The sequence below is a fragment of the Nuphar pumila genome, chromosome 10 (genome assembly GCF_984573655.1).
Source record: "Nuphar pumila chromosome 10, dmNupPumi1.hap1.1, whole genome shotgun sequence".
Taxonomy (NCBI): domain Eukaryota; kingdom Viridiplantae; phylum Streptophyta; class Magnoliopsida; order Nymphaeales; family Nymphaeaceae; genus Nuphar; species Nuphar pumila.
In genome coordinates this window covers 91477787-91490634 of record NC_143258.1, presented here as the reverse complement: position 1 = coordinate 91490634, position 12848 = coordinate 91477787, and the positions used below count along the sequence as shown (strand labels likewise).

Below are 12848 nucleotides of genomic sequence, written 5' to 3'. Positions count from 1 at the left end.
AGTGAAACTCAGTTGTGAAACCTACTTCATTCTTATGTTTAGACTAGATTCAATCAGATCTAGTGGACCTATGTTCACAAGAAATTTCAATGGGTCGTTCTTTTCTACAAGTGGAGCGGAACTGGAAAAGACCTAAATGCTACTAGACTCGAGGGCAAGTGTTATTCAACCAGGAGAAAATGATGTAGGAGCGGAGCGTCATGCAATCCGGATCTAGAGGATCCATCTATCTGCATCTATTTATTAGTTTAAGGTTTTATTTTAGTTTTTATTTAAATTTGGATCTTAATTATGTTAATGGGTCTATCTCAAATCTACTTTATAATTAAATATTTTGGTTATTACCCATAAATACTGGTTGTAGGGGACACAATCAGGTCAGATGCACCTCTGATAGTGCCTTGGATGCCGTTCATCCATGTGATGGTCTGGCAACCCAGACACAATCAGGTCAGATGCACCTCTGATAGTGCCTTGAATGCTGTTCATCCATGTGATGGTCGGGCAACCCAGACATTATTAGATAGTTTACCACTTATATAGGTCCTGCAAATTTTTTCAAAGCCATTCATCTTATAGATGAATAAAACCCCATCTAAGTCGCAAAAAATAAACAGCAGAAAAACAAGAACAAGTGGTGGTGTTTGGATTGCAGTTCATCTATCATAGATGAACGATGTCCAAAGACACCTATTTCCATCAATAGAGTATCGTCAGAGGTAGTGCTGGTAAACTAACAGAGCAGCTTGTGACTGGCTCGGTTCGTCTCATCACGAACTCGTTTGTGATTGTTTCGTATAGTTGGCGAGCTGAGCCACGAACAGCTCATTTAGCTTAAATGAGTCTGAGCCTGAACACAAGGTGTTCAGCTCAGCTCAGCTCAGCTAGATAATATTCGTATATATATATATTATGAATAATATATATTTTGTGTAATATATATAAAAAAGAATACATTATATATATATATATATATAAATGATGAATGAAAAATATGAACTATTAAGTGTAATTTATAAAATGTTATATATATATATATATATATATATATTTTAAATATAATATACAAAAAAATATATAATATATATTTATATATAAATAACATAAAATGTTTTTACACGAGCCAGAGCTACGCCATGATCTCAATCCACTAGTAAATGAGCAGAGCCCGAACATGCCCTGTTTTGTTCGTTCACCAGCCATAGTCAGGGGTACCTCTGACCTGACATGGTGTCCTTCCCAAGTCACCCAGTTCCAAAAAAATGAAGTTGTGACGTGCAAGGTACAAGAGATCAAGTGGCACCATCGGTCCCAGTCCTTCCCTCATTTATTTGGACAGAGCCATCCGTTTTATGAGAAGTAGATCACGAAAATCGTCCCAATTTTGGCACCAATCATGTGTCGCTTTCAACACAACCCTTTGAGAATTAAATTATTTTTGTACTTTTTTGGCCGACCACTCCCTTCTGCCCTCTGTTCCATAATCTGAAAACGGTTTATTTTGATGTATAAGGATCACCTTGCACATTTATTACAAAAACAAACCTATACTTGTAAAAATAAAGTTGTAAGCTCAGTCCACGCCCCCAAAGGGATTTGGTGTAGTGGGAAGGGGGGCCTTGCCTTAAAAAGGACGAGGCTAATTGAAAGCCTACCAATGTGCCCCATCACTGATTTATTGATGATGGGGTTTTCTTTTGACCTAACAAAAAATAAAAAGGACGCTTAGATTTTAAGTTACCATTTAAAAATCCATCCAACTTACCAACAATTTAATAAAAAAAACACCTAATGTTTTAGTTATTACATTTAACAGCTCAGTTAAAGTAATATTTCTTGGTAAGCAAGGGTAGTGGTGGGCAACTGGCCTGGCAGCCCGAAGGGCCAAGCCGACCCAGACTGCCATGAGTCAGGTTTGGGCTATGATTTTAGGCCCGGACTCGTTAGGTATTGGGCCGAAACCCAGCCCGTTATATGGCTGGCTGGATGGGTCTGAGTTATTTATTAATTTTTAATAATATAAAAAAATTTAAAATTAATTATTACATAGTAACTTGAATAACTATTATTATTTACCTAAATAGTTGCATAAAAACTTCCTATTTGTTAATTATTACTATTTACCTAATTAATTATACTAATTAAGAATTAGTTGCACTAGAACTTGCTATTCTCTCATTAACCAATAATTTCAGTCAAGCATTTATGCATTTTAATACTGGGCAGGGGCCCGACCTGGCCTGTTGGGCCAATGGGCCGGGCCATGGGCACCTTTTCAAACCCGAACCCATTAAGAACCAGGGCATTGACCGGGGGCCCGCTCGATGCCCACTCCTGGGCAAGGGAGAGGATAACCATAGTGGAATTTTAAGGGAAGACCCGGAATTTATGGTAAGATAATAATGCAATTATCAAACCATTCATACAAGTCATTTGACCCTGTGCTAAAATGATGTTTTTGTTTTTTACTTAAGCAACTTGTCTTGTTGTGGCAAGAATAAGGGTGTTTTAAATCACTTTATTTGACTAAGTGAGCTTTCATAAATGCACCTAACCTACTAGCATTATTTAAAAAAAAAAACCTAAGTTTTTGGTATTTCTAAAAATGCACTTCAAGTTTTCCACCGTTAATCAAAAAACAAATTTTTGTGTATTTAACCTAGGTTATCACCAACCTAAGTTGAGTTAAGATAATAAATTTACTTATTTACCCAAGCCTTTTTCCCAAATTGTTGCTGCAGCCTGAATTCCATTTTTATTGCAACCAACAATATCTTCTCTCCAGACCCTCAACTTCTATCAAGAAAGGTCTCTCTCTGGTCAGGGGCAGATGTTGGTCTTCTTCACAATGTTATTCTGCAAGCCTGAAATGGCTATTTTTTAATAAATATAAAAATATCAAAAAAATAAATAAAATTTTAATATTATTTTAATAATTTTAACACATCACGATTGACATATAATAATTTTTTAATTATTTTTATGCCGGTACAGAACTATTCATACAGCTGAATCGGTGGCCAAAACGATTCAGGGTCGATACTTCAACCCTACATTTTTTTTTATCCCCAACATGTTCACCATATACTTGATTTAAGGGATTAGACCAACTTTTGAAATTCAAGCAAATGGATTGTTGAATCCCTAGTGAAAATGATAGGCGGTGGCGAAAAAAGAAGCATTAAAACGTCCATACACTTCAAAATCGACTGTGACTTTACATTATGATTTTGCTTCGCTTGGTAAAAAAAAAAAAACCTAACCCTTATTAAGCAGTATTTTTACATCTATTAATGTTGGTTTATATCAAATTTAATCCATGGTATTTGCTGGTCTGCATTGAAAACTCAAGAACAACGACTTTCGGACCCTATTGCAGAACCAATTCTTTCTTAGCTTGTTTTTGCAAAACTCAATAGGATGGGTTTTGTAAAAAAAAACCATGACATATCTATGGTACAATATACTTATTGTCTTCTTATCCTATATATTCCATCAACATAATTTTTTTTTTTATATTTACACCGAGAAGCTTACTCCTTGCCCCAAGGGAGTCGCCACGTTTTCCTGGTGCAAGAAGTTATGTTATGGAATTTGAACCTAGACCTAGGGGCCTAAGCCCCATCTAAGCCAAACCCCTTTTCGTCCATCAGCATAAAACTTAATACTTCTTATTTTAAACATATGAAAGATTACGAATTTATATTAAATTTATATTAAATTTATTAACTTGAGGTAAAATGGTAATTTTTACGGAAGTAAACTCCCAAGCAGATTTGGTGAGCTTTTAAAAATTGTCCAAAAGTTATGTGTGTTTTTTAAATAATGCCAGTTCTTTAGGTGCGTTTTCTGAAATTTTCGTTTGAGTAAACACCAAAATGATTTTTGTTGTGGTTGCCAACTGACAAACGGAATGAATTTCGAGGACCAAGCCAGGTTAGTACTTGAGTAACTCGTGACTCGGCCGGGTCAACTCGGTGACTCGGTTGGGTCACGTAAACTTTATATTTTATATAAAATATACAAATATATATTATGATTATTATCTATATTTTATAATATTTTACCAATATTATATATAATATACATTATATAATATATTTACATAGATAATCTTATTTTTATATAATATACATAATATTTATATTATAATATATATATGCCCATGACTCGGCTGACTCGTTCACGACTCGAGTGGTTTGACTCGGTGACTGGCGATTCGGGCCAAGTCACCCGGTCAACCGCGCGAGTTTTTAAACTATGGGACCAATCGTGACTTTGAAACGTGAATTACAAAACTAATTAGGTATGCCGCCGTCTAAGCCCTTAAGACGACGTTCAACTCGGGCTAATGGAGAGAGAGAAAGAGAGGATGGCGTGGGTGATCAGCATCTTGTTTCTTTCTCTCTCATAGGGTCCGGAATGAAGGTTCCCTCCTTCCTTCCCTTGCGTTGTTGTGTGTAAAATCCATAAGAGCGGATTGAATTTTGGAGTTTGTCAGATCTCTCTTTTGTGTTTCGCTTCTTTCAAGATTTTCTCAGAGAGAGCGATTTTAATGGTTTCTTGGGCATATGAAGTTTGCTGCTTGGCAGCTGGAGTATGCGGTACCATTCCTTTTTTTTTATCAACCCTCTCCGTTCTTTTTCTTCTTTAATTCTCTGCTTTTCAGGAGGTGGGTGTAAATGCGACCACTAAGTTGGGATATTGTAATTGTGCCCTTCAGTGCAATATCCCCATTTATCACACTTTTCTGAATAGGTTGGTCCATCACGTAGTGAAATATGGGTTCTCTGGGTAATGGGTGTTGTTGGTTTCTGTTTTTTTTTTTTCTTTTTTAATGGATATGTATGTCTTTTGAATGCTTGTCTGCTGTCTTTCTGTTGAAATTCTTTTCTTTTCTCTTGACTCTGTCTCTTTATCCGACATTGTGTGTTCAGATCATGGCGTCTCTTTATGTGTTTTCGTTTATTCTACAACACTTTTATATATTGCCTTTTCATTCTGGAGGAAAATTGTCTCCTTTTTATAAAGTTTCGTTTTGATCCAAGATTGAGCTGCGATTTTGTGGGTGTTTGTCTTTTGGGTTCGATGTGGATGGTGGGTATCATGAATTCAGGCTTTGGAAATTAAGGTCAACTAAATTCTCAGATTGAACGATAATCTTTTTCAAATTGCTGGCGTTTAAGGTGTACTTCGCTGAATTTGGTTTCTAATTGATGCAGGGAACCTCTTTGCATTTGTGTTGTTTCTGTCGCCTGCGTAAGTGGTCATTCACATTGTTTCCTTGGTTTTGATTCTTAGCCAAACTTGTGATATCTGGTTGTCTTTACAAGTTCTGATTCATCAATTCGTGCGGGTCTCGTGTTTATTAGACCAACATTCAGGAGGATTGTCAGAAATGAGTCAACCGAGCAGTTCTCTGGTCTGCCTTACATATACTCTCTCTTGAACTGTTTGATATGTCTCTGGTATGGCCTTCCTTTCATCAGCCCTGGCATCATTTTGGTCGCCACCGTCAATTCGATCGGCGCATGTTTTCAGTTGACCTACATATCTTTGTACATTGCATATGCTGATAGGGTGAAGAAGGTACGTATCAGCACCTGCTTGTTATTGCTTCTTCGTTCATTAATTGTCTATTATAAATATGATTTCTCACCACCATGGTCACCATCTTTGTCTCTTTTTGCAGATAAAGATGTTGGCGATGCTGATTACAGTATTTGGAGTATTCGCAACTATAGCATTTGTTAGTTTGAAGTTTTTTTATTCCTCAACACGGCAGATGTTTGTTGGTTATCTAAGCGTTGCTTCACTTATATCAATGTTTGCATCACCGTTGTTTATAATTGTATGTTCAGTACACAAGATCAACCCTATTTTTTATGTTTTTTTAGTTTCATAGATGCTACATGTCATTGAGTATATGATACATGGTTTTTAGCTTCAATTTTTATCTCCAACTGCATTTTAATCTCTCATGACATATAATGTCTTTTTCTCTGTTTTCTTTTGCAGAACTTGGTGATAAGGACAAGGAGTGTTGAGTTCATGCCTTTTTATCTTTCGCTTTCAACTTTATTGATGAGTTTTTCATTCTTCATCTATGGATTGTTGAAGTACGATGGCTTCATTTATGTAAGCTCCTTCAATTATCGCTCTTTGTCCCTTGTAACATCTTTCCTGATCAGTTTTTTATTTACACTTTCTTGCAACTTTTTGACTTTAGGTCCCAAATGGGATTGGTACTATCTTGGGGGTAGTGCAACTGGGAATTTATGCATATTATAGCAAAGCATCAGAAACTGACAGGAGAATGCCCCTTCTGGTGTCACACCAATGAAATTATTTGGATGCATAGGTGCACTTGAAGCATCTTGTAATAATTTGTTCATTCTTTGTTTAATGTAGCATTTATTGTCTAGAAAATCCAGTATCGTAGTTCTTATTCTAGTCAAATCATAAGGACTTCAGAGATATATTTATGCTTTGGTATGTGTGAGCTGAGTAGCCGAATTTGTTAGAAATTATGTGGATACCTTTCATTGAAATGCAGAAAAGTCCATATTTGTACAAGGATCATTAAAGCCGACAATGTGAAAAAAATGTAATGGCTACTCAATTTTGTTGGGATAAAATTCATATTTCATGTTGAGGATTCTTTTGTTTATTTTATATATTGAACAAGGTTAAAAAACTAGAGAAAACCTCTTGATTGGCCTATTGAGTCTAAGTTATAAGATTGCCATTCTCTTCAATTGTTATTTTACTTTGTTCATATGTTCTAATTGGTAACCTCTTCAGTTGTGACATATGGTCAGAAGGCTGTGAAGCCCAAAATATGAACTAATATTTGATGTTAATAACCAAATTCAATAACATCAACCAATATACATGACATTACAGTATTTGAGGCTTCTAAATGCCTGATTAGATGCATATTTTTTTTAACATTTTCCTTAGAGTTTTGTAAAATTAGGACATGAGGACATTGCTGTGTCTGTTTGTGCGTGTATCTCTGTTTACTGATTTGAACATTCATAGCTGCACTAGTTTGTGGCTATGAATGTGAATCCCTGTGGATTATAGAAGAATGCTCCTGTCTTGTTGAGGGTAAACTGTCATCATGTTAAAAGTATGAATGAGCTCTAGAATTATTAAAACAAGATTGGTGAGAAAGGTTCAGCAGTTGATGGAGATTTCTAGAAAATGCTTGGTTATAGTGATCAGGCAATTACTTAGCTTTAATAGGAGGAATAGTGCCGCCATAAACTTTTCTTTCCATTCTTTCTGTTTTGCATTCACAGAATCACCAAGATTGCTAACTAGCGTCTTAGATTGACAGTTGATTGCAATTTGTATCATTCACCTCATTTTATGAAATTGAAGGTATGTCTAAGTTAGATCACTGTGTGCCTTTGTGTGAGGTGAATCTTTCTACTGGGATTTGAAATCTTAAATGTTGGTGAGCTACATTCTAGCAGATTTGGTACAAAAAGTAATGAAGAAAAGGAGATGAGAGGAAGAACGAAGAGAGAAGGATCTGGTGAAGAGGGTTTAGGGCCATGAGAAATTAGGGGTTTCTGTAGACCCCCTTTTCGTATTCATTTATAATAAGTAATATTAACATTCCAAAACTTCCATTATAATACAAATTTCCCAATCAATTCTAGAACCTTTGGTCAAACCTGGTCAACCACAACTAGGGCAAATATGTCCTTGCCCTATTACAGCAGAATATTGTAAGTTATGAATCACAAAAGATGCCTTTCTGCTATAATGCATGTACTTTGAAAATTTGTTTCTGCTTTCGCCAGTAAGAATATACATTTTTTTGTTCATATGGTTGTATTTGGGTAGATATTCAGATCTTAATTTAGGTGTAGTTTTCTTGAGAAGAGGCTCAAGCTATGTCACATGGATACGGGTGCAGATGTGGCGATATGGAATTTTTTATGAAATTTCCAATATGACTACTTTATAAGTGGGCACGATATGGGGGCCAATACGGAGGGAGCCAAAATAGAGTGGGCCGAAATAGAGTATCCTTGTGAGATAGGGCTCAAACATGCTGAAGAAATGAGATGTGCTTTTCTTCTACATCTTTTGCTTGTAGCCTTTCAAGCCTTACCATTCTTTAGATGTCATTTAATCTCAAATGAGTCTCTTTCATCAAAGTGTTGAACATAGAGAGTTGGGAAAGAATGGGTGTAGTCACCTGGCTATTTCTCATATCTAAACATACTAACTGGGAGCAACTGATTCCCTGCTTGGTCTTTGAATGCTAGGAACTGCCTCTTTCCTTGATAGGGATGCTAGGGGGGTGTCTGAATCAAGCACCTGGAGTAGCAACTATAATCTCACCAATATGAACTGCAATAATACTGAGTTTAGCCTCTTCATTGCCGCAGAATATTTTGCAAGACAGATATCCAACATGTTGATCCTTGACTATGACATATAGTGAATTGGAAGGTCAGTCTGATGGAAAGTGCTCTTGGGAAAACAAACCTAAAATTCACTTATGAGTGGCCTAAATTGGAAAAGAAGATTTTGTATATTTTAGGTGCATTTCAGGACATCTACAATGGTTTCGAGGGAGGATCCAGTGATCAGCAATTTGCAAGGTAATCGGTTCAGTCAGTTACAGCCACAGCCCCTCCCCCTTTGGAAGGAGGGGGTTTTGGGACATGGCTCTCAGTGATTGGGTTGAGTACCTTTGCAAGGTACTCCGTCGATCACTTGATCCGCTCTCAATGGCTTCCACCTAGACATTTGTCATATACCAATTGGACCCCCTTTGTCAGACATTATGCATCTTCCCATAGGAAACACCCATATTAACAGGGGTTTGGGTAGGCTTCTTCTTTAGGGTCAACACTCAGGCAGGTAATTTTCAGATCCCCTGACTCTAGGGGTCACCTCTTATTTATAGGAATTTTGAATGAGATATAGATCAACATTTTTTTGGATTTGAATCCAACCCAGATGAAGCCATGCCTATCTTCAAGGGACGATAATGCTCATCCAGAAGAGTCCCACAGGCGAGGTTGAGTGTAACTGGGATACACCTCTTCAGAGGCTTATCCTGTGTGCTCAATGGGGTGAACCGCACAGGGGGTGCCGTCCCAAGAGAAGACGGCACACTGGTGTGAGGTCTCATGGCTGGATGGCACATTGGTGTGCGGTCCCAAGGATGGAGGCACACTGGTGTGCCATCCCATGGTTGGATGGCACCCTAGAGTGTGCCGTCCATCCATATGGTGTGCAGTCCCATGGCAGAAAAATGGGTGTTTACACCTCCAAACCGCAAAGGGTGTTAGGAAAACTAAAATACGCCTTAAGCACATGGCTCTCAATCAGAGCCTCAGCGGAGTTCGTGGATAGATAGTGATAGCGTTGTCCCATGTTGAAAGGAGAAAGTGAAGATGTGCGATCATAGTGGTTGTGATGATCATGTTGGTGATTTTGGTGTTGATAGTGTCATGGTGGTGGAAGAATAATAAGGCAATGATGATGATGATGCAAAGAAAATAGAGAAAGTGGTCAATGCCCACAACCACAAGGGCTCCATTCATCTGGTAGGGGCAACTTGTGAACATCACCAAAGTTGACGGGACATCACAAGTTCGAAACCTGCAGGTGGCGACTTGGCGTTCCTTGCCACAAGGTAGAAGCTGAGTGTACTTCCTGCTGGTCAGGGAAGACTTCAAAGGTTTTACCAACTGGAGGCCAGCCAATTTGTGGTCGGTTATGGTTTTTTCTTTTTTCCCTTATCTAAGAAAAAAAAGACTAATGGTGGTCAATGATTATTAAGAGTTAACATAAAGAGGGAAACAGAGTAATTTTTATGAAAAATATATTTTGTCATCAAAACACCAGCTTCTGTAGTATGTGTGCATGATATCCTTTTCAAGAGTTTGATATAAATTGTCATCCAAGTATACATCTGCACATAATTCATGAATGCCATCCAAACAAGGCCTTAGAAATCCTGTTCAACTTTTTCTGCTTCACACACACACACATGTTGAAATCTATGTTAAACAAAAAAAACCCCAAAATACTGGATGTGGTTGCAACGTTTAGTAGAAAAGAAAGATTTTGAAACCTTTTAGGCACTTCACTTGATTCAATGTCGCTTCAAAGATGCAACATTGGGAGTTCTCCTTGGTTTCCATTTTGAGACTCTCACTGCAACAAAGGAATATTGAATAATCTGTTAATTTCTATGGTTTGAAACCAGAGCATCCACATCTTTTACTCCAGGGGTGGTTTCTCTGTCGTTCATCAAAAAAAAAAAACTTGATATTTTCAAATATATCATTTAATCAATAACGATGCACTTAATAGAATTCTTCATGGATCCACCATGAACACAAGTTTGCATTATTAATCGTGATAAGATCATTAAAACGTTAATACTGCTGTTGATCGAGCTTAGTCTTAATCAACGAAATGCCTCACCCTGAACCATTTGTTTCTTCTTGATAGGCAAGCTGGGGATAACTCCCGTGCTATGTCACAGGGATCCTTGGTGACACATGCAGACACGCTCAATCACATGGGCATGAACCCCGACACACGTACAATAATATTTTAATAAATCTGTAATATTTTTAAGTATTATTTCATTAAAAATATATTATATATATTTAGAATTAAAAGATTAATTAAAAATTTTAAAATTTCTGCAGCCTCATGTCCTATTTTCCAAAAAAAATTGAACTTGCGAGTCAAACAAGTGTCATGAAGCAGCTATCTGGTTGAATTGGGCTGGTAAACTAACTGAACAACGGGTTCGGCTGGTTTACCGTTGGATTGAGCTCATGTTCGTGTTTAGCGGAGCTGAGCTCGAGCTTGGATCATCCTTGAATGAGACTGGCCAAACATGAGCTGGCTCGTGTAAAAACAATCTATGTTATTTATACATCGAATATATTTTTTATATATTACACTTAAAATATATTTTTGTATATCACTTAATAGTTTATATTTTATGTACATATTTTTCATTCATTTTTTCTTTTTATATGTATTTTATGCATTCTTTATATATATATATATTATACTTAAAATATATATTATACATAATATATAGAGAAATGAAAACCTACTAGATAGAAATCGTACCAACCCTACCCACTAAGAATTTTTTGGGTGTTTTGTTTTTGAATTTTTGACCTTATAGATGTGTTCAGCATGATTGATTTACTAAAAACTGACACTTGGATCATGCCTTTTGTGTGCTGCACCCCTCCTCCCCCCAAGCCCTTAGAGGTCCAACCTGACTGGTCCAGCTGGATGTCATGCGCCTTAGTCAGACCAGTGAAGTGAACCATCCAATCTTAAAAGGGCCAAGCTGAGATTAGGCAGACCGCACCAGTTATACAACCATACCATTGGGATTTGAACCTGCAACGTCCCAAACACACCAAACAAGCGGTTGACACATGCCTTATTCACAGCGTTCATCAGAGTAAAATCTTTGGCCCTCCTTGCCCATCAGTGAGGACACCCAGTTTCAGAGTTAGCGCACCACGGTTTCGAACTTGTGACAACCCTTCAACTTGGTGACCAGTCCCCTAGCCAGATGAGGCGGCATATGAAGTGGGCCTTATCAAGACAATGAATGTCTTGTGTTGAAACATGGCGGCCCAGCTGCTTGGCTTGCCCTAAGCCACATATCCACTATGCACATGTTATTCACTCCTCTTGAATGAACCAACAAGATAACTGCAAAATGGAACCCATCACATGGGCTGTTACATGCAAGGCCTTTATCCCAATTCCATCTTACCTCATCTCATCCCAATACTTAAAAAAAAAGATGCAGCATTATTTTGTCGCCCCATATTTGCCCATGTACATGGGGGTCACCCTTGTAGACATTCACAAACATTTTTAATTGCTATGAACATGAGAGAATAGGATATGGTCTCCACTATCCATGATGTGTAGTTGGGGACTTTGAATATGCTTCCTTCTGTCATGAAGTTGTCAATGAATTGGATCCAGGTTAGACCCATATCTCTTTTTTTCTTTTTTTTTTTGGGGGGGGGGGGGGGGGTGGGGCGCGGGGGAACAGGGTGGGTTTTCCCTTGGGTTATCCAAAAAATAATAAGCCATTATTGTATCTTGAAAATTTCCCCAAGAATAGGGCCGACAATGGGCTGGATTTGTATCGGGCACTTGATCTGACCCGAGTCTGAATACCTTGGGTATAGGCATAATTTTTTTTTCTCGGGTCTACTGGAACCTGACCCAAGTAGTATATATGTGTCAGGTTTGGGTTATTATTTTTGTCGGATACCCAACCCCCACCTGGCTTGACGTGAGAATTTTGTCTGTGTTTTAAATGAATATTAGTTATTGAACCGACAAAACCTGAACCCAAGAACCAACTGTTTGGCAGGTTTGGGTACACCCTGATGGGTGGGTCCGATACCTAACCCGTTGACAGTCCTACGGCCAAGAAGCAAACGTCACGAGGTTCATGCTTGGTGGGGGTCCATGCCTAGTGGTGTGTCCTAGTGGCCCTCCTTCAATCCAAATATTGAACATCTGTTTTTAACCTATATTGCCTTCAATATTTTTTTTTTTGAAAGGCAAGCTGGGGTTAAGGCACACCCCTACCAGTTATACAAGAATACCATTGGGATTTGAACTTGCAACGTCCCACACAAGGTGACGTGCACTAGCCGCTCCTATCAGACGAGCGGAGCCCCGTTGGCTATATTGCCTTCACTGTTGCTGAAATATTTGAATCTTTCCTTTTTCTGAACAATTTTGCTTCTATTTCGTGCATATTTTCCAAACGATAATATGAAAAACTAATTCCCAGCATT

At 37.8% G+C, this 12848-nt stretch overlaps 1 protein-coding gene across 1 annotated transcript; it reads left to right on the top strand.

Moving 5' to 3' along the window:
* The first annotated feature begins 4393 nt into the window (after positions 1-4393).
* Positions 4394-6658, top strand: LOC149827346 (bidirectional sugar transporter SWEET2a-like). Its single transcript, XM_090020294.1, has 6 exons — positions 4394-4604; positions 5223-5259; positions 5373-5589; positions 5693-5851; positions 6019-6138; positions 6230-6658. Exons 1-6 carry the CDS (start codon positions 4556-4558, stop codon positions 6341-6343), a joined length of 696 nt encoding a protein of 231 aa, XP_089876420.1. The 5' UTR covers positions 4394-4555; the 3' UTR covers positions 6344-6658.
* The last annotated feature ends 6190 nt before the right edge of the window (positions 6659-12848 follow it).

Coding starts and splice junctions, on each gene's coding strand:
- LOC149827346 (XM_090020294.1), top strand. CDS start 4,556: ATGGTTTCTTGGGCATATGAAGTTTGCTGCTTGGCAGCTGGAGTATGC. Junction 5,590..5,692: donor ATGCTGATAGGGTGAAGAAG/GTACGTATCAGC, acceptor CTCTTTTTGCAG/ATAAAGATGTTGGCGATGCT. Junction 6,139..6,229: donor AGTACGATGGCTTCATTTAT/GTAAGCTCCTTC, acceptor TTTTGACTTTAG/GTCCCAAATGGGATTGGTAC.